At 37.6% G+C, this 21,331-nt stretch overlaps 1 protein-coding gene across 4 annotated transcripts in view; it reads left to right on the forward strand.

The window, feature by feature from the left end:
- Nucleotides 1–21,331, forward strand: part of LOC138308238 (mediator of RNA polymerase II transcription subunit 12-like protein) — a 39,185-nt gene that overhangs the window by 12,197 nt on the left and 5,657 nt on the right. The window contains exons 20-41 of one of the 4 annotated variants that reach the window (XM_069249223.1): nt 312–422; nt 825–966; nt 2,193–2,322; nt 2,803–3,027; nt 3,398–3,518; nt 3,729–3,897; nt 4,303–4,479; nt 5,296–5,411; nt 5,826–5,978; nt 6,354–6,492; nt 7,301–7,369; nt 7,611–7,720; nt 8,282–8,402; nt 8,865–9,017; nt 12,080–12,219; nt 12,898–13,000; nt 13,700–13,810; nt 14,499–14,625; nt 15,302–15,565; nt 16,468–16,705; nt 17,252–17,369; nt 18,168–18,248. In XM_069249223.1, the coding sequence (XP_069105324.1) occupies nt 312–422; nt 825–966; nt 2,193–2,322; nt 2,803–3,027; nt 3,398–3,518; nt 3,729–3,897; nt 4,303–4,479; nt 5,296–5,411; nt 5,826–5,978; nt 6,354–6,492; nt 7,301–7,369; nt 7,611–7,720; nt 8,282–8,402; nt 8,865–9,017; nt 12,080–12,219; nt 12,898–13,000; nt 13,700–13,810; nt 14,499–14,625; nt 15,302–15,565; nt 16,468–16,705; nt 17,252–17,369; nt 18,168–18,248 (3,118 nt within the window). The remainder of the gene's footprint in view (nt 1–311; nt 423–824; nt 967–2,192; nt 2,323–2,802; nt 3,028–3,397; nt 3,519–3,728; nt 3,898–4,302; nt 4,480–5,295; nt 5,412–5,825; nt 5,979–6,353; nt 6,493–7,300; nt 7,370–7,610; nt 7,721–8,281; nt 8,403–8,864; nt 9,018–12,079; nt 12,220–12,897; nt 13,001–13,699; nt 13,811–14,498; nt 14,626–15,301; nt 15,566–16,467; nt 16,706–17,251; nt 17,370–18,167; nt 18,249–21,331) is intronic. The other 3 variants (XM_069249225.1, XM_069249224.1, XM_069249226.1) reach the window with 3 other exon arrangements.

A 21,331-nucleotide genomic window follows, 5' to 3' on the forward strand; every position in this document is an offset into this window, starting at 1 on the left:
AGAAAGCAACATTATTTTTGTGACATCATAATCGACATACACATGCAAGGGAGATAACTCTATAATATTCTAAGAAGGAATATTGAGTATAGGATTACAGCACTAACACTGTAAAATCTATCTCGATAACTATTGTGTGAGTATATCTAAATCAACATGTATGTGGAACTTTGTAAATGAAAGCAGAGTAATCAATGTTACCATGTACAGTTTGTGAATCAATATCAGCTAAACTCACTGATTATGTATTTTGCAGGTTAGTCTCTAAAGGCTCCATTTGATGTGTGTTACATTCCTTTGTTTTGTTGTAGATCTCAGCCAGACACGTCACTTACCAAACAGCTTTATGACAATCCAGCTAATCGCTACAGCTTTGTGTGTAACGCCATGCTGAATATCTGTAACTCACAGAAAGTTGACAGGTAAGATTCTGTTTTATATGTATCTCCCTTTGTATGTAACGCCATGCTGAATATCTTTAACTCACAGAAAGTTGACAGGTAAGTTTGTTTTACATGTATCTCCCTTAGTTGAGATTTCAAATTAAAGATTTATTTCTGTAGATGACCGCTTTTAGTTATCTTCTTTTAATTTCTTCTGATGAAATTTAAGGTTGGCTTCAAATTTTGTATTTAATATAATGTAATTTAATATCAAAATGGCATGGAGACTTGATGTGATGATAAGATTTATACTATCATATCATACACCATCATTATGTAATCATCTTTAACGTCACAATTGTATGTGTGTCTTCTGACATCTGTGGTAGAACATGGCTTGTATATGTAAACCAATGCTGTATACTGTACCTTATTTTTCAGACTGAATAGTATCTCGGTGTTGTGTGCGGAGCTGACGGCTCGCTGTAACAGTCTAAGTTCTGAGTGGCTAGGAGTACTACAGGCTCTGTGCTGTTCGTCCAATCACAGCTGTGGATTTATAGATGTGCTAACTCAAGTCGATGTAAGTATCCAATCACAGCTGTAGATTTATAGATGTGCTAACACAAGTCGATGTAAGTATCCAATCACAGCTGTGGATTTATAGATGTGCTAACACAAGTCGATGTAAGTATCCAATCACAGCTGTGGATTTATAGATGTGCTAACACAAGTCAATGTAAGTATCCAATCACAGCTGTGGATTTATAGATGTGCTAACACAAGTCGATGTAAGTATCCAATCACAGCTGTGGATTTATAGATGTGCTAACACAAGTCGATGTAAGTATCCAATCACAGCTGTGGATTTATAGATGTGCTAACACAAGTCGATGTAAGTATCCAATCACAGCTGTGGATTTATAGATGTGCTAACACAAGTCGATGTAAGTATCCAATCACAGCTGTGGATTTATAGATGTGCTAACACAAGTCGATGTAAGTATCCAATCACAGCTGTGGATTTATAGATGTGCTAACACAAGTCGATGTAAGTATCCAATCACAGCTGTGGATTTATAGATGTGCTAACACAAGTCAATGTAAGTATCCAATCACAGCTGTGGATTTATAGATGTACCAGCACAAGTCAAAGTAACCTCACCATATTAGTTTGTGAAGAAAGGTACTAAAAAAACTGACATCTTCGTAAAAATAAATGTTCAGGATTGCAATATTTGGTAAAACTATAATTAAACTTTTCCATGAAAATTTTAATATAAAGGAATCTTCAATTTCTTTACCTATGACACAAACAATTTTTTTTTGAATAACCATTGACCATAAATTTAGGGAAATTATGAAATATAAGTAATGCTTTGAGAACCAACAAGAATATTTGTAAATATATCACCTAGACACCTGAAGAATTTATATTGTCTTTGTGAACTTATCACAGAGACACCTGAAGATTTTGTATTATCTTTTTGAACTTATCACAGAGACACCTGAAGATTTTGTATTATCTTTGTAAACTTATCACCGAGACACCTGAAGATTTTGTATTATCTTTGTGAACTTATCACCGAGACACCTGAAGATTTTGTATTATCTTTGTGAACTTATCACCGAGACACCTGAAGATTTTGTATTATCTTTGTGAACTTATCACGGAAACACCTGAAGATTTTGTATTATCTTTATGAGCTTATCACCGAGACACCTGAAGATTTTGTATTATCTTTGTGAATTTATCACCGAGACACCTGAAGATTTTGTATTATCTTTGTGAATTTATCATTAATACAGGTAGGAGATATGTCTATCCACGATTCCCTGGCCGTGTTCACAGCCATTCTCATCGCCCGTCACTGTTTCTCCCTACAAGACCTGGTTGTCCATGTTGTTCTGCCATCACTACTTGCTGCCAAACCCTCAGGTATACAGTTGTCTTAATAATACAGAAATTTTAAAACAAGATAGGACAAAATTGTGAAGATACTGTATTCTACCGGCAGTAAGCCCCCTCCCCTTTTTATCAAGCCGTTTAGAACTAGGGTCAAACTATACAATTACATATTAGAAATCCTTAGCTTCAAATTTGGAAGTATCTTAAATCCTTTTGAATTATTAACAAATTCACTACATAGATTTTAATTTTCTTCTTGTATACATATCAACTGCACTTGGCAGAATTTTACTCAACTAAATTTTAGGATAAGGTGAAAAACTGGTGCCTTTGCCAAGTTGGCTTGGCTTAGGACGAAATGGTTAAGATGTCCAGGTCTGAATGTTGTGGGATACTGGATTAATTAATATTTTCACTTTAGTTTCAAAATGTCTAAAACACTGTAAATATATGTTTAATTCCTGTGATGCAGAAACTAATTTTGTCTCCTAAAATTTCTGTAAACTACAGCCTCGGGAGACCAGGACGCTGAGCCAGGGGCGAGACTGACCTGTCATATCCTCCTGAAGCTGTTTAAGACGTCTGAGGGACCGCTGAGTTGGAAGAACCAGGCGATGTATAACCGAGCTCCTTCTAATATCAAGGCTTCGTGTGACAGACACCTCCTGGCCGCGGCCCATGACAGTATAACTGTGGGGCCAGTGTTGGCAGTACTCAAGGCTATGTTGATGTTAAGTAGGTATCAATCGGGTGTGAAAGTTTGTACAGAAAGTAGGCTCGGACGTTTTGGAAAAAACCTTAAGTCAAATAGTTTTACCCTTAAAAAAATACAGTAAAACATGGTTATAACGAACCTCTGGGAACCAACAATTCACTTCGTTATAAGCATAGTTTGTTATGCACATATTACATACATCTTATAGAAGTGTTGAGAAATGAAAATTATGGTCATGTTTTACTGTATCTCAATTTCTTCCTGTTCCCTGATTTGGTGTATTAAAGACGCCAAAAAAAAATTCTAAACCCTAAAAACCCACGCAAATTAAGCTCTGAAATATTTGACTTTGACAGAAGTTGATAAGATTTTTTTTTTTTTTTACGCCAGGTGATCAAACAATAGATGAGGTTAAGACCAAGTCAAGTGCCTCGAACAAGAAGGAGGAGAAGGGCGGAGATATCTTCAGTACACTGCTGAATAGTCTGGACGACGATAACATGATGTTTGGGTAAGGTCATAACTCGACTGAATAGCTTAGACGATGATAGATTTTTTTGGTATGGACTTGAAATGGATTATATTTTGGTGTAAATTGGTAACAATTGGAACCATTGTTAGTACGAGGGAAGAAATACATCACAATCAACTACATGTATGTGTGTATGGCAGTTTGTCTGATATACGAGGTTTTATCAGTATGTTTTTGTTGCTACTGTAGAACATCTCAGTCCAAAGGAGGGATAGAAAGTGCTGGACTCAGCGAGTTTGCTAAGCATGCCCTGAAGGAGATGTGTGCCCAGGACTGGGTCCAGGAAAAATTCCTAAAGAATCCAGAGTCAGTTCTCAGTTCTGATCTTCTGCTTGATCCTATGCTCAGTAACAAACAGGTAAGGATAGAGTTCTACAGATACAGACAGACATTAGAAATAAAATTACTATGATAGGCATGTCGAAATGATTTCTTGGAAATTATGCTTTAATGCTCATTCATATTTTAAAATAAAAAAAGTAAATAGAGAGAACTGACTGAATGATAGATTCAACGGCTGTTACATAAGATCGGCTACCTCCCCTGTATAATATGTGAGTTTCACCTGTTCTATTTACCTCCCCTGTATATGCCCAGTAGCTGTTAATTATGATCTGCTACCTACCTCCCCTGTATGTTATCTAGACTAAGCTGTTCTATTTCTCTCCCCTGTACAGACCTAGCAGCTGTTACAGATGATAATGTCCCCCCTCCCCTGTATGATATCTAGATTTAAGCTGTTGTATTTTCCTCCCCTGTACAGGCCCAGCAGTTGTTACAGATGATCTGCTACCCCCACGGGATACCTAACCAAGTCGAGGGTAGTGAGCCAGACAATAAACAGGTGATACAGCGTATCCTCCAGACTCTGAACCAGTGGGGCCTGCGAGTGTCCCTCCTCGAGCTGCAACTGATGCTGAAACAGGCCACCACACAGTCTGTAAGTTGGTACATCAGAATCTAAAAATAAATCCCAAACTTAACCCATCGCCCAAGTGTCACGAACATTCCTTAAATTTAAGGAATAAGACTTAACTTATAAATTTTCCATAGAAAAGCATTACATAATTTAAGGAAGGCTACTTAAATTAAGGTTTTCTCTGTAAACTTCTGTTATGCTTTCCTATAGTGAATTTTAAGTGAAGGAATTCCTTAAAGTTAAGGAATGTTGGTGAAACTGGGCCCTGATTTGTTTTGTGTTTGACCCCTGAGGATTGAATTACTGTCAGACCTTAGGAACACACCTGTATAAAACAAACACCTGGTCACATGTGGACATGAAATATTTCTCCTTGAATACACTCTTCCTGTGTTTATAAATTATCCTGTTCTAAGAGACCACTTAATATATGTGACCATATTTCCTTTCAAAGGTCACATATGACAGGTTTGACTGAACAATAAACTTATGTCAGCTCATACTTAATAGTCATAATATTAAAATATTGAACTTTCAGAGTATTCCGGTGAATCGATCAAGACCAACCAAATTCTTTGAATTTAACACATTTATCAAGCAAATTTTTTAAGTTTAAACTGCATATATATTAATTTGACTTGATTAATTAACTTCGCCCATAGTATTGTAACATATAAAGCTAGTTTGCTGTGACTGCTGTATAAATATCAAATTCCAATAATGTTAATGTCATTGTGAAGCTAACAATGTTTTGTTTAAGTATTGATTAGTCTTATTCCAAAAGTTGTAACCCATAAAGAGTAAGTGATAACAGATGTAGTTATATTTTATTTCCAGGACACCAACTACATCCTGGAGAATGTGGCCCGCGGGTCCATAGACTTGTTTCACCAGCAGACAGAGAGTAACCGAGGAATGAACGATACAGACTCACAGTCACAGCAGGCCCATAGGTCTGTATATAAAACAGCAGGATTGAAAACATTTTAACATTCGTAACTGTGATGCAATCCAATGAGACATTTTGACTTGTCTTCTGTTGTTTCCTGCTTTAAAAAATCATATTTTGAAATATACAGCTCATTCTTCAAGAAAATGATTAAGTTAATCAGGATTTCTTCTTAGATGCAATGTTAAATATATTAATTAAAGAGCTTGAAATAATGAAGATTTTAACTTCTTAAGGAAAGAACTTGAAATAATGAAGATATTAACTTCTTAAGGAATGTGCTTGAAATATTGATGATATTAATTTGTTAAGAAGATAGCTTTTGATCTTCTATCAAAAGAAATGTGTGTGTAGAAATCATAAATATTTACAAGAAATCAAAAGTAGCTTTCAAGTCTAATCTACCTGTTACATTCAGGTCTGAGTCAGATGGAGTTTGGATGGTAGGGCCCCTCATTTCCAAGCTCCAGGGCGTCCAGGGACGAGTCCTGAAGCTGGCAGCTCAGGTTCTTGAGACTGGTAATAACTTCCTGTCCAAAGGGAAGTTTGATAAGGAGAGGAATCTGCGGAGGTAGGACACACTCTCTTGGCTGGTGGTGGGAATACTGCATGGTGTTAACTTATACAAATATCAAAATAGTTCAGTCAATCAAAAGTTGGAGCAGTTAATTTCAAGGTTGAATATATGACAGTACTAAAATGCTTACTATGTTGATGTTGTTGCAATGCCTGCCATGATTTGATAATCAATCTTGCCAATGCAAAAATATGAAGAAGAATTATTCTAATGCTTGAAAGATGCTGGTGATTTACAAACAAAAATGGTAAATACTTTGTACATGTACATAGATTGTCATTCATTTAGCAATATCTGGGTTGTGATCATGACCTTTGACATGTAAGTGGACTGTGTCATTAAGAAATATTTGGGTTGTGGCTGTTACAGTAAGTCCCTGCTGGGTCACCAGCCCTTCCTGTCCCTTGTGCTGACCTGTCTAAAGGGACAGGATGAACAGAGAGAGGGCTTACTCTGCTCCCTACTCAACCAGCTGGAGAAGTTTATCAACAACTGTAAAGAGGCCCTGGTAAGTAAAGGAAACCAAGTGTTTGTCTATTGAAATAAGATTGGAATACAGGGGTTTTGAGATACCAATACAATATGGAAGTCCAACACGGTAGTTCCTTCCATTAAGCTAATTTTTTGCGTGTATCCATGACGTCACAATTGATTGATTGTTGTTCTGAGGAAGGCTCCCTGTGAGTCAAAACATGTCAACAACTATCTGATTAAAAAATCAGCTTACTGGAAGGAACTACCGTGTTGGACTCGCTCTTTTACATATTTACCTGGATTATAAGTGAGGCCTCTGTATTCTTTTGGATCCACGACCTGTTCCATCAAGAATTTCTACATTTTCCATAACCCAGGACGTTGCGCCTCCACCCCCCATAGCAGTAGCAATACAATATGGGTTAAGTACAATTTGCAATCAATTAGTCCCACCGACTGCTGATTGAGACGTTACAAAAATTCTTGTCAGATATTATGTCACAATACCAGGAAGGTGGGACTAATCAACGGTACATTGTATTTCATCTCAAAATCCAATGGATTACCACAACACTTCTGGATTCAAAATTCAAACTCTAATTAGTACAATATTCTAATCTCCTAATATTACCAAATTCATATAATAGTAGAGTCTAATTCTTACAATTATTGGCTTGTACCTTTGCATAAGTTTTAAAGACAGTAAAATTCTTCCTTTAATTGTTAAAGTTTTTATAAACTGGACTATGAGTCATGTTTATTTTCAAAAACAAAAATATTCCCGACTGCAGCTGCAATGATTCTTTTCATAAATCCGTATCACCATGTTTTTCCTTTTGTAGGACAAAACCCCAGATGAGTTTAAGGTGCGACAGACGATTCACGAGGCCCTTCAGCTGCGTCTTTCACTGGTATGATTTATATGAGGTCATAGTAGTTTAAGTTAATGGAGCATACAATCTTAGATGGGGCCGATTCCAAGATAAAATACTGATTTTATTAGTTTTTTGAAATTTTGTAAGATGAAATTCTAACTATAGACACACATAGAGCACTGAATTTTAAATGTTAGACTATTAAATACATTAAATTACTCCCAAGGATACTAAATATTTTCTTAAAAGCCATTACATGTTATAACATTTTGAACAGGTCGGAGGAATGTTTGACACGATACAGAGGAATACAACTAACACAACGGACTGGGGCATTCTACTGCTACAGCTCGTCACCAATGGTATTGTGGACGCTCAGTCAAACAAGTAAGTTACCATGGTAACAAATTCAAATTTAGAGGTTATTTCATCTTCGCATATTACAGAGTTACCTCCCTTGCAGGTAGGTATCCATTGTGATGTTATTGTTTGTGAGAGAAATTTACGTTTTTTTTCTCTCAAAAGTATGATGTTATGCTCACAAACATGTCGTCGCAATCAATACCTACCCGCAAGGGCAGATAACTCTGTAATATGCAAGGACGGAATAGTACATGTATCTAATAAACTAAATCACATTTAATTATTATGTTCATATTGCAGAGAGTACTATATAACAGATAAAATGTTGATGAATAGTTTGCTTGTGGTTTTGAGCTTTCTGATAAGTTTGTTTTTACGTCTTAACCGAGATGTTATGATTTTGAAAACGCATTAGTTTTCGAAGTCTTTGAATATGAAACCTGTTGACAAACAAATAGTGAACTCTAAATCTAGCATGATTGTATAATGATATATCTAAAATGCTGTTGATATAGATACAGGTGATACTGTATTGTAACATATGTGAACTACCATTTGTTACAAACTCCCGTTGTCTACATACAGTGAGCTCTTCACAATCATTCTGGACATGTTGACCGTCCTCATCTACGGAACATTGATAACGGAAGGACCAGAGAAGGAAGAAAACAAACGCACCTATCTCAATCTCATCAAGAAACTTAGGGTAAGATTCTTTTGTTTTGAAACTTGGCGAGAGTAGTGTTTGGCTAGTTGGGTTAATTAATTATTTACTACTAAAACCTGCCACAGTTTGAATAGGAAGAGGATTTTATTTTAGTGTATATGTGTATATGAAACTATAGCCCAAGTTTCTTTTAGGAATATTTCTTTGTAGGGTGCATTTTGTACACAAAGGAACACACTTGCATGTCCCCTTTTCTTGCGTTTCTTACTGAAGTACTGTATTTGACCCAATAATCGCCCCTCCTCCTTTTTAGGCCTCAATTTCAATAACCTGGGCATAAATAAAGACCAAAGCTGTATAGGTTTGCCATAATTTTGTCTTATAAAACACCTTTTCATTTTTTTCAATTTTTTAAACGCCCTGGGTACTTATTGGGTCAAATACAGTACTGTAAGTATTGGTTTGAATACAATAATTGACTTTGAAATGTTCTTGTTTCAGCGTGAGATTGGAGATAAGAACTCTGACTCTATGGATAAAATTCGGCAGCTGATGCCTCTGCCTAAGAGATGGTACGAGGTGATTACTTGTGAACCCCACGGGACCCAGATGGACAGCAAGGGCAATAAATACAATGGACTCGGCAAAAAGGAGGTGAGCAGCTTTACGAATAAACAATACTATAATCCAACTATCTTTCGCGTGCGATTTACTCTGCGAATTTCAAAATCATATTGTTTATATTGATATATATATTAACATTTAATTTTTAGCCCACCATCATCAGATGGTGGGCTATTCAAATCGCCTTTCGTCCGTGGTCCGTCCGTCCTTCCGTCCGTCCGTTAACAATTCTTGTTACCGCTATTTCTCTAAAAGTACTGAAGGGATCTTTCTCAAATTTCATATGTAGGTTCCCCTAGGACCCTAGTTGTGCATATTGTATTTTGGGACTGATCGGTCAACAAGATGGCCGCCAGGCAGCCATCTTGGATTTTGATAGTTAAAGTTTGTTACCGCTATTTCTCAGAAAGTACTGAAGGGATCTTTCTCAAATTTCATATGTAGGTTCCCCTAGGACCCTAGTTGTGCAGATTGCATTTTGGGACTGATCGGTCAACAAGATGGCCGACCAGCCGCCATCTTGGATTTTGATAGTTAAAGTTTGTTACGGCTAATTCTCAGAAAGTACTGAAGGGATCTTTCTCAAATTTCATATGTAGGTTCCCCTAGGACCCTAGTTGTGCATATTGCATTTTGGGACTGATCGGTCAACAAGATGGCCGACCGGTGGCCATCTTGGATTTTGATAGATAAAGATTGTTACGGCTAATTCTCAGAAAGTACTGAAGGGATTGTTCTCAAATTTCATATGTAGATTCCCCTAGGACCCTAGATGTGCATATTGCATTTTGGGACTGATCGGTCAACAAGATGGCCGACCAACCGCCATCTTGGATTTTGATAGTTAAAGTTTGTTACGGCTAATTCTCAGAAAGTACTGAAGGGATTGTTCTCAAATTTCATATGTAGGTTCCCCTAGGATCCTAGTAGTGCATATTGCATTTTGGGACTGATCGGTCAACAAGATGGCCGACCAGCCGCCATCTTGGATTTTGATAGTTAAAGTTTGTTACGGCTATTTCTCAGAAAGCACTGAAGGGATCTTTCTCAAATTTCATATGTAGGTTCCCCTAGGACCCCAGTTGTGCATATTGCATTTTGGGACTGATCGGTCAACAAGATGGCCGACCGGTGGCCATCTTGGATTTTGATAGATAAAGATTGTTACCGCTATTTCTCAGAAAGTACTGAAGGGATCTTTCTCAAATTTCATATGTAGGTTCCCCTAGGACCCTAGATGTGCATATTGCATTTTGGGACTGATCGGTCAACAAGATGGCCGACCAACCGCCATCTTGGATTTTGATAGTTAAAGTTTGTTACGGCTAATTCTCAGAAAGTACTGAAGGGATTGTTCTCAAATTTCATATGTAGGTTCCCCTAGGACCCTAGTAGTGCATATTGCATTTTGGGACTGATCGGTCAACAAGATGGCCGACCAGCCGCCATCTTGGATTTTGATAGTTAAAGTTTGTTACGGCTATTTCTCAGAAAGCACTGAAGGGATCTTTCTCAAATTTCATATGTAGGTTCCCCTAGGACCCCAGTTGTGCATATTGCATTTTGGGACTGATCGGTCAACAAGATGGCCGCCAGGTAGCCATCTTGGATTTTGATAGTTAAAGTTTGTTACCGCTATTTCTCAGAAAGCACTGAAGGGATCTTTCTCAAATTTCATATGTAGGTTCCCCTAGGACCCCAGTTGTGCATATTGCATTTTGGGACTGATCGGTCAACAAGATGGCCGACCGGTGGCCATCTTGGATTTTGATAGATAAAGATTGTTACCGCTATTTCTCAGAAAGTACTGAAGGGATCTTTCTCAAATTTCATATGTAGGTTCCCCTAGGACCCTAGATGTGCATATTGCATTTTGGGACTGATCGGTCAACAAGATGGCCGACCAACCGCCATCTTGGATTTTGATAGTTAAAGTTTGTTACGGCTAATTCTCAGAAAGTACTGAAGGGATTGTTCTCAAATTTCATATGTAGGTTCCCCTAGGATCCTAGTAGTGCATATTGCATTTTGGGACTGATCGGTCAACAAGATGGCCGACCAGCCGCCATCTTGGATTTTGATAGTTAAAGTTTGTTACGGCTATTTCTCAGAAAGCACTGAAGGGATCTTTCTCAAATTTCATATGTAGGTTCCCCTAGGACCCCAGTTGTGCATATTGCATTTTGGGACTGATCGGTCAACAAGATGGCCGCCAGGTAGCCATCTTGGATTTTGATAGTTAAAGTTTGTTACCGCTATTTCTCAGAAAGCACTGAAGGGATCTTTCTCAAATTTCATATGTAGGTTCCCCTAGGACCCCAGTTGTGCATATTGCATTTTGGGACTGATCGGTCAACAAGATGGCCGACCGGTGGCCATCTTGGATTTTGATAGATAAAGTTTGTTACCGCTATTTCTCAAAAAGTATTGAAGGGATTGTTCTCAAATTTCATATGTAGGTTCCTCTATGGCCCTAGTTCTGCATATTATATTTTGGGACTGATCGGTCAACAAGATGGCCGACCAGCAGCCATCTTGGATTTTGATAGTTAAAGTTTGTTACCACTATTTCTCAGAAAGTATTGAAGGGATTGTTCTCAAATTTCATATGTAGGTTCCCCTAGGACCCTAGTTCTGCCTATTGCATTTTGCGACCACCATCTTGGATTTTGATAGTTTAAAGTTTGAAAAGCAGAAAAAAGAAGTGTAAGTTTGAAAAGCAGAGAAAAGATCCCTCTTTCATTTGTCAGACATAGATCAATCTTTGGTGGGCGCCAAGATCCCTCTGGGATCTCTTGTTTAAATTTCTCGGTTGTGAATGGAAATTCCTATCCATAAATATTTTATTTTATTGATATTATGTAATTTGTCGAGATAAATTTTTGCGAATTTACTTGGATCGCAAAGTTTATAAAAGAAAATCGCACAAAAAAGTTTGTTTACAGTATTGCAAAACTTCAAAAAAATTGCTGTGCATTATGATCTTCTTTTAACTAATTTGTTTTAAAGTCAGTGGAGTCAATGTTGTTTTATAAAGGTATTTGACCCAGGGTGAATAACTACATAACTGAACCTCTTTTACTGTGTTGTAGGGTTTACAAGTGTCTAAGAAAGAGAAGATCAGTCCATGGGAAGTGATAGAGGGATATAAAAACCCTCCGCCTCTCTCCTGGCCGTACTTCTGTGCTGTCAAACTCGAGAGGAAACCACTCAAGTATGAGGAACAACACAGGTTTGTATGCATAGGGTTTTCCTTGGTTTATTTCGTATCATGGCCTAATAACAGCGTTAAAAGATGTGTAAGTTTAAAGTAGAAAGCAAGTAGAACCTGAAAAGATAACATATCAGTAAGCTGTGGTCAGTACCTGGCTACTGCCCCTAAAGAAGGTTCTGAACTTGCATTCCAGAGGTTGGGAGCTAATGATAAAATGTTAGAACAACGTATTCCGGCTTACCACTTGGTCGACCATGTCCCCTTAGTGTATTTCAGTTAAACTGATCCTACCCTAGTATTGGTAATGGGTTCTTACCATAACCTGATTTATTTGATGAATTATATAAGTAGAAGTTATTAGATTTTGATTAAAGGGTAGATACCTTTATCAAAAGACCTGTGTTCAGATGGCTTAAGCATCCACAATCTGTTCATAAGGATCATGTATGTACATTTATGTTGCTTTACAAACAAGTACAGTAATACCTGCCTCAGCAACCATTTCTATATAAAGACCATCTGCTTATTACGAACACTATCTTATGGTCCCAAATGGCCATTTAGGCCAATTTGGCATGCGCATTAAGACCACTTTTCCCATGTGTCTTGTGTGGTCTATATATACAGCTAAACCTGCCTTATTGACCACCTCTGTATAAAGAACACCTGTTTTTTATGACCATTTTCTATTTACAGGATGTTGCTGTTCCACACCAACTCCCTCCGCCAGCCACTAAGCCACTACCTTGATCCGCCGGTCTTACCCCCGGAGGATCTGGAACCACCCCCGGAGAAAGTTGTAAGCACTGTTAAATAATGATTCATGTGGATGAGTATGTGCAGATCTGTTCAGATCACATGATATGTTTGTGGTGAGGTTATGTCGTGTTAGGAGCCAGGGTCATTTTGGAATTTTCGAGGTTTAGGAGGAAGAAGAAGGTAATACTACAGATCATGCGACACATGCAATGGAGAAAATGTGTACTTGGCAAGAATTTGTTGACCTGCCAGTTGAGGTGATATGTAGAAACAGTCCGCCAACTTGGCCCCTGTATATAGATATCATTTTGTACAAGCTTTTTTTGGCTAAAGAAGATATTTGGAGACCAAAAAAATACTGTGAATTTTTATCATTAATTGAAAAATGATGAATTATCTCCCTGTAAATGTAAAAAAAAAAAATAATTCTAAACTATTACTAATATAAACCATGACCTTTCTACCACAATTTTGTTATTTCTTGTGGCACCATGATAAGGGCAGGCATTTTACTATTTGCAAAGACCCCTGAAAACATGAATACGCTTCACACACATGCAACACTGGTATACATGGGAGGCCATCATAAAATGACACTAGCTATCAATTTTATATGTATATAATTTATTATAATAGGACAATTCTGTTGTAGACATGTTTGTGAATAAAACATCTGTAGAATATTTGTATGGAGCGTTACTTGAAATAAAATATCTGTAGTAAGGTGCTTTCTTTTGAGGAGGAAAATGTCAAAGAACAAGCAGAAACGCATCAGGATAAACCTATACGGAAAAAGACGAGTAAACGAAGAAACCCGAGACCAATTGGTGGAAGTAGTAGCACATTCACTGTAAGTAGTTTTTGTTTCCTACAGAACCTGTTGTTGTACACACTATAATACTGTAACTAATAACTAATTTTTGTGTGCAATTTATTTTTGCATATTTTGTGGGTGATTAGTATTCGCTATGATAATTCGCCGCGAAAAACATCAAACTAATAGTTCCTTAAAGCATTAAACCTGTAAATCACAAAATTAAATTGCTGTGAAGTTAATGTCATTAGCATGAAATGTGAAATTAAGGAGCTTCGAAAATAAGATGGTTTGCAGTACCAGATTTCATCAACTGCTGTATTATAGTAAAACCTTTAGTACAAAAATTACTGATGAAAATAAGAGTATTACTATTAAATATTTGATATAAAACATTTTTTTTGGGATTTATTTTTAGGATGTAATAGCAATGGAATAAATCACAAGTATCAAATCACATTTTCTTGCTTCTTGTTTGACTTATAGTGTATTTGCATATTACAGAGTTATCTGCCCTTTTGGGTAGGTATTGATAGTGTTTGTGAGTGAAACGTCATACCTTTAGAGAAAAAAATGTGAATTGCGCTCACAAAATAATTACATAACAGTCGACACCTAACCGCAAGGGAGCTAACTCTGTAATGTGCAAAGACGGAATTCAATGATATTTGTTATTGAAATAGGAATGTGAACTTGATGTGGTATATGTAATTATTCCACACAGCCAACACCTGTACAACGGATGAATTATCCAGATAACACCATGTACTCCACTCCCCATCCTAGCTGGAGTTACAACCACCCACAGCCCCAGAATACCTCCTTCTACCCAGCACAACAGATCCCACCTGGTAAGTACTCACTGCTTACAACTACCAGATTCGACCCAATAAGCATTCAAATTGCAAGGTGCTTTAAAAATTGAAAAAAAAAAGTAAAGGGACTCTAAAAAGAACAGAATTTGAGAAGTCTTTCATAAATAGATTACACAAAACTAACCATTAATCAATTTGCAAGAGAAATATATAAAAGAAACTAGGATTGGTTTTCATATTTTCAGTCTGCCTTTTAATAATTTGAGGTCTTTGAAAATGAGGCCTTAAAAAGGGGTAGGAACGCTTGTACAGATGGGAGTGCTTAATGGGTTGAATATGGTAATTTTATTTGAGTACAAGTTACCGAAAACCAATTGTCTTTCATGTACAATTTATTTTCGCAATATCACGATTCAAGTAAATGTACGAAGGTTTACCTCCGCAAATCGATATGAACATCACTTACATCAATAGGAAACATTTACAGACATTTTTTTTGGATTTGGTTCAACGTTCAAACAGTTCTGTATCAGAAAGTTCAATGTACACACAGTTCTGTTTCAAAAAATAAAGTAAAGCTACCATATAGCCGGTTATTTCGTGGACCAAAATTTTCGAGATTTGGTCTAAAAACGAGAAATCCAATTTTAGCGAAAATATCCGTCTATACGGTATTTTGAACAACTCAAGGTAACTGTTGTTTGTTTCGCAGGTCCACGTTTCACACAACCATCTCAGTATGGACCAAAACAAGCGCTACAGACATTGATACGAGGCCGTAATAACCCTAACACCTCAAACTACACACAGAACATGCAACACATCCATATGATGAGCAAACAGATGATGCATCGTCAGGTACGACAACAGCTACGTCAGACATTCCAGAACCACCAGCGAGGGATGCCCGAAGGCCAGGGAATGTTTCCTAACCAGATGCAGCCTGGGGGCATGCAGGGCATGAATCAACCCCAGAGTAAGTGACTGCTGCAATAAATGTCTGCAGCTATATTTACATTTTCACTGGGAATCAAGTATGTAACATTAGCAAATGCAGTTGGTGTTGTTCAGTGCTTGAATAGAGGAGTTTGGAGATCCCAAAATGACATGTGTAAAGCACACCGTTAATTAGTCCTACCTTCTGGTGACTATGATGTTACAAAAATCTCATCAAATGGTGACGTCATCATCACCGAATGGTGGGACAAATCAAAGGTAAATTGTACTTTACTAATGTCATTTTAGGATCTCGAATCCCTGGTATTGCCATCCGCTTATTTTGGCGTCATTATCATTGTGACATCATAATTGTTATGTCAGCGATCACACAGAAGATGGCTGTTGCAATGGCTGCTCCATTGAAGGCAATGAATTGTTTGTTTATTATAGATGTAAAAATTGTCTGGATGTCATCAAAGGTGTATATAATCATTAAACTGCATTCAGTTGGCAATTATGGTAGAATGAATGCCAACTGGACAATGGCAAATTGTACATAATGCATTAAATTTGCTGTAGTTCAGTTGACATTCATCATACCATAATTGCCAGCTGAATGCAATTCAATGCTAGATTAACTCAAGCTTGAAGTAACCTACTGTAACAGGACCATGATAACACTATGAGTTATCTGATTACTCGATAGCGATTTACAACTTAAATTTATATTGCAAGCTTTAGATGGGACCAACAAAATACTATTAAACTAATTAAACAGGGTCAGGGAAATGTTTGACTTTGAGACTATTCACAACTTAATTTCAGTGCTTACAGTATTATTTGATAGCAATGGGTTCAATGCAAAATTGAGTATAATTTTCTCACCAGTATGATACATGGATTATACTAATTGCATTTCTTGGTTTCATTTTGTTCCAGTGGGAATGTCCTCCAACTTCGGGACATCATATGGTATGCAGCCACAGCCCTCGGGAAACGTGATGGAGCAAGGTCCCCCAGGGGCAGGGATGATGTCTCAGCCGGGCTACAATCAGTCCTATCAGGGCTCACAGACATCGGGCATGATGCCTGGTATGGCGAACCAACCAAACTACATGGCCCCACAGGGACCACAAGCAGCCCCGGTTGGACAGTCACACTTCAACACAACTTCCAGGTACCCTGTAGTAAATTTAGGCAATACACACCATATGGACCGAGTCAAAGGTCCTGAATTTATATTTAAATATCATAATTGTTTTTAAAAAGTTGGCTTCATGCTTAATATTAAAGAAATGCATGTATGATAGCTTAATTTTATCTTTCTGACGAACTCAACTTTGGGATATTGACGTCATAATAGCAATATTGACTCAGGAGTGATGTCACAATAGGAAGGTTGACTTAAGTGTTTCTAAAAATTGAAACACCGAGTCCATATGTCAATATCAATAGTCAATATCGCCCTCTATGTGACATGTGTATAAGCTAATAAGAATAATGGAAAATCAGAGCATATTCAATATAATAAATTATTTGTCTGCTTTAAATTGAAAGATAAAGTTTTGACAAAGGTTTGAAATTGCAAAGGTCAAATCAACGTCAGGGACCCACAATTGATCGCACTGTGCTAGAAGTGTAAAGCAATCCACCATGGCTCTCCAATGATGTAAAATAAATGTCGCTTTGTAGATTATAATTCTTGAAATCTCTTGTTATCTAGACTACAACATGGAATGGGCAACAGTTCAATGCAGAACCCTAGCAGTACGATGAGTGGTATGACGTCTGGTATGGGGGGGTATAACCAGATGGCCTCGTCAGGGCCCTCACAGCACCAGGTAAATATCGCCAGTCCCAAAAAATGTCTCAATACTGTAGTGGCATGTTGTAGCCGTCTCAGTTCTTGTACTGACATCGTATATAGCTGGTCATTTTTTGTGTGTTAAAAATTCATGAATTTGTAATTTTAAAAAGTTGAGAAATCAGATTTTATCACAAAAATTTGCATCAAAACATAAAAATTGCAATCATGTGCTTTATTAATTGTGAAGTATTTCACTGATCAAAATTTGCGACATTAACAATTCAGCAAAATTGTTAAATATCCACATAAAGATAACTGGCTATATATACATTACCCCAATCGAAAAAAAATTATGATAATTTCCCTTTATTTCTGTTTTAGTTTTGGGGTAGGTTTAAATAGATTATTGTTTCTGTTTTGTATACCGTATGTATATTTTGAGTAGTATTTCTTTATCAAAATGATTTTGGAGTATGTTCCCTTGTACAAAAATGTTGTAGTGCCCCTTATTTATGTATAGAGATGTGTCCCTAGTTTGTTGAAAAATAGATACTTACCGGTAAGGTAGTATGTTTAAAAAAGATAATGAAAAAAAAAAAATAAGAGCAGGGAGTAAGGGAGGGTAAAAAAAGGTAGTATATTTAAATAAACTAATGAAAAAAATAAATGAAAGGAAAAGTATAAGAGCTAGGGGTTGGGGGAGGTAGAGGGTAGAGAAAAAGGGTGGAAAAAAATCTTTGAATCCCAATTGTCCCCCCGATTTCGGAGAATTGTGTGTAAGGATGTAGACTTGTAATGCCTACAGGCAATGCTATGGTTCTCTATATAATAGCAGCAGTCCGGAAATGACAAAATGACCTTCTTTCACCCTCCTGCCTCCTCCTCCTCCTCCTCCTCGACTGAGGAACCCAAGGTAAGTGGCTGCTGTGTGGGTGTACTCTAACTTCACAACCCCACTCCCCACCCCACCACGCTGGAATACTATACATCATGTGCATTGCCATGGCAAGTCAGCCCCATAAAACTCATGGGATATCTATCGCAAATGTTGACTAATCAAGAGGTTCTCTCACATATGTGAAGAGATGTTAAGATGTGCTCATTGTAAAAAGATTTTTGAAGACCCGAGACGAAATGGTTGTGGGAAGGACCAAAAGGGATAAAATTATTTATTTCATGCCCTGGAGTCTCACTTTTTCCCATAGGGAGGGGGTAAAGTTTAATAAAAAAGTGTAAAACATCTTTGTGACATTCTGTATTATAACTCAGGTGACCGTTAAGGCCCCTATGGCTACTTGTATGTCATGACTAAGAGCAGCTACCCTTTATATAGCCACTTTATTTAATATGGTGTTCTGATCAGTCAGTTCTGCTACATTATACGATATGCGTATAAATTGATTGTCACAGAACAGATATCCCAAAACATACCCAGTGGTACAGTCATTGTATACAGGGGTGACTGTCCTTGGATGACCTTAGCTGTTAAGTTAAGGAAGTTAAGCATCAGCCTACCAACCTGAAATAAACCCTTAGTGTGAAGTTGATAGCTAGGGTGTTAAGGTGTCCTTTTCCTCCATCATGTGGTGATGATTTTCTCCAGGAACTCCGGCTTGCATCCCAACCACCAAAATGTGACCCATCTTACAATTACCAAAGCTGTTGAATTGACTTTAAATGTTGAACAATCCAAAGACATGTATAGTTTGGTCCCTTTTGGCACCCAAATTCATCAAGTCTTATTTTTAAAACTAAGTGTTGTGAAATAAGTTGAAAAGGGCACACACCATTCATAGTTCTTCATTTCAAGCCATTGTATCCCAAAATGTAATTCTTGATTGCTCTTTGATTTTCCTTTGTGGTGTAGTGGTTTATTGTATGGCTTATGGCTGAGTCTTTGGTTTGTAATAACAATTTTGCGGAGTTGCTGATAATCAGCTTCAATTTTATCTATGTAGCCAAAAATAACTTGTTAAATAAAAGAGTGGTATGAAAAAGAAGTGTTTGCAATGGATTAACTCATTCCTCCCTGAAATTTCATAATGGACCGGTCTAGTCTTTGATTTAGAAAAGTCTAAAGGTGACTTCAGAGGTGAATGAGTTTATGGGAAAAAAACTTGTAAGTCTGAGTGTAGTACTAGTATGGTAACTTCTTTTTAATGGTTATACACACAGTCAAGCGTCTTAACTTGGAATAGACCTTGTAAATTCTGACTTGTGTAAGGCTGGCCCTGTTAAATTTGAAGACAGTTGGTCCCAACTAAAATGTTCACTTGTCTTTATACTACATGTACACATGTACACATGTACATAGATTGTCATATTTGCTGCTCACAATTTTTTGTGATTTTTAACTTTTTAACTACTGGGTTCTGCCTAATACATGGTTATGTGGAGGTCAATATTAAGCATATTGACTTGGTTTCTATTTTCATAAATGCTGAGTCGATATTGCACTTGTTTACCAAAAAAGAGAGGTAATCAGGGTAGTGTTTAAGGCCATCATTTTTCTTAATGTTATCAGCCATATCAAATAATTATATTGACATTTTTTATTCCATAAAGATTAAAAGGCCCTGGATTAGGTCAATATGGTGTTATACCACCCTGATAGAATGTAAGATATTGATGTTGGTCTATGCTCATGGTCATTTATTTTCTACCATGTTGCCCTCAACAAAGGTTCATAACAGATTTTACCTCGTTTTTCACCTGCTATCAAATGGGTTAGTGGGGCAGGTGGTTTTCCTGATGTCTGATATTGTTATTTTTTACAAACAAATGATAAAACTTTTTAGGAGCATAAATCTTCTTCATCTGACCCGAAGGGTCAGGATGACCTATAGTCGTCATGTTTCGTCCGTCGTCGTCCGCCGTCCGCCGTGTGCCGTCCGCCGTGCGCCGTGCGTTAACTTTTCACATTTTGAACTTCTTCTCAAGTTCTACCGGTGCGATTTGGCTGAAACTTGCATGAAATGATCCTGACATGGTCCCGACAAAGTGTTGTTATTTTTCGGGTCGATCCGAAATCCAAGATGGCCGCCAAAGCCGCCATCTTGAAAACACATTTTGAACTTCTTCTCAAGTTCTACCGGTGCGATAAGGCTGAAACTTGCATGAAATGATCTTGACATGGTCCCGACAAAGTGTTGTTATTTTTCGGGTCGATCCGAAATCCAAGATGGCCGCCACAGCCGCCATCTTGAAAATACATTTTGAACTTCTTCTCAAGTTCTACAGGTGCAATTAGGCTGAAACTGGCATGAAATGATCCTGACATGGTCCCGACAAAGTGTTGTTACTTTTCGGGTCGATCGGAAATCCAAGATGGCCGCCACAGCCGCCATCTTGAAAACACATTTTGAACTTCTTCTCAAGTTCTACAAGTGCGATTTGGCTGAAACTTGCATGAAATGATCCTGACATGGTCCCGACAAAGTGTTGTTATTTTTCGGGTCGATCCGAAATCCAAGATGGCCGCCAAAGCTGCCATCTTGAAAACACATTTTGAACTTCTTCTCAAGTTCTACCAGTGCGATTTGGCTGAAACTTGCATGAAATGATCCTGACATGGTCCCGACAAAGTGTTGTTATTTTTCGGGTCGATCTGAAATCCGAGATGGCCGCCACAGCCGCCATCTTGAAAATACATTTTGAACTTCTTCTCAAGTTTTACAGGTGCAATAAGCCTGAAACTGGCATGAAATGATCCTGACATGGTCCCGACAAAGTGTTGTTACTTTTCGGGTCGATCGGAAATCCAAGATGGCCGCCACAGCCGCCATCTTGAAAACACATTTTGAACTTCTTCTCAAGTTCTACCAGTGCGATTTGGCTGAAACTTGCATGAAATGATCCTGACATGGTCCCGACAAAGTGTTGTTACTTTTCGGGTCGATCGGAAATCCAAGATGGCCGCCAAAGCCGCCATCTTGAAAACACATTTTGAACTTCTTCTCAAGTTCTACCGGTGCGATTAGGCTGAAACTTGCATGA

Source organism: Argopecten irradians, chromosome 14 (assembly GCF_041381155.1).
Source record: "Argopecten irradians isolate NY chromosome 14, Ai_NY, whole genome shotgun sequence".
In the NCBI taxonomy this organism is placed as follows: domain Eukaryota; kingdom Metazoa; phylum Mollusca; class Bivalvia; order Pectinida; family Pectinidae; genus Argopecten; species Argopecten irradians.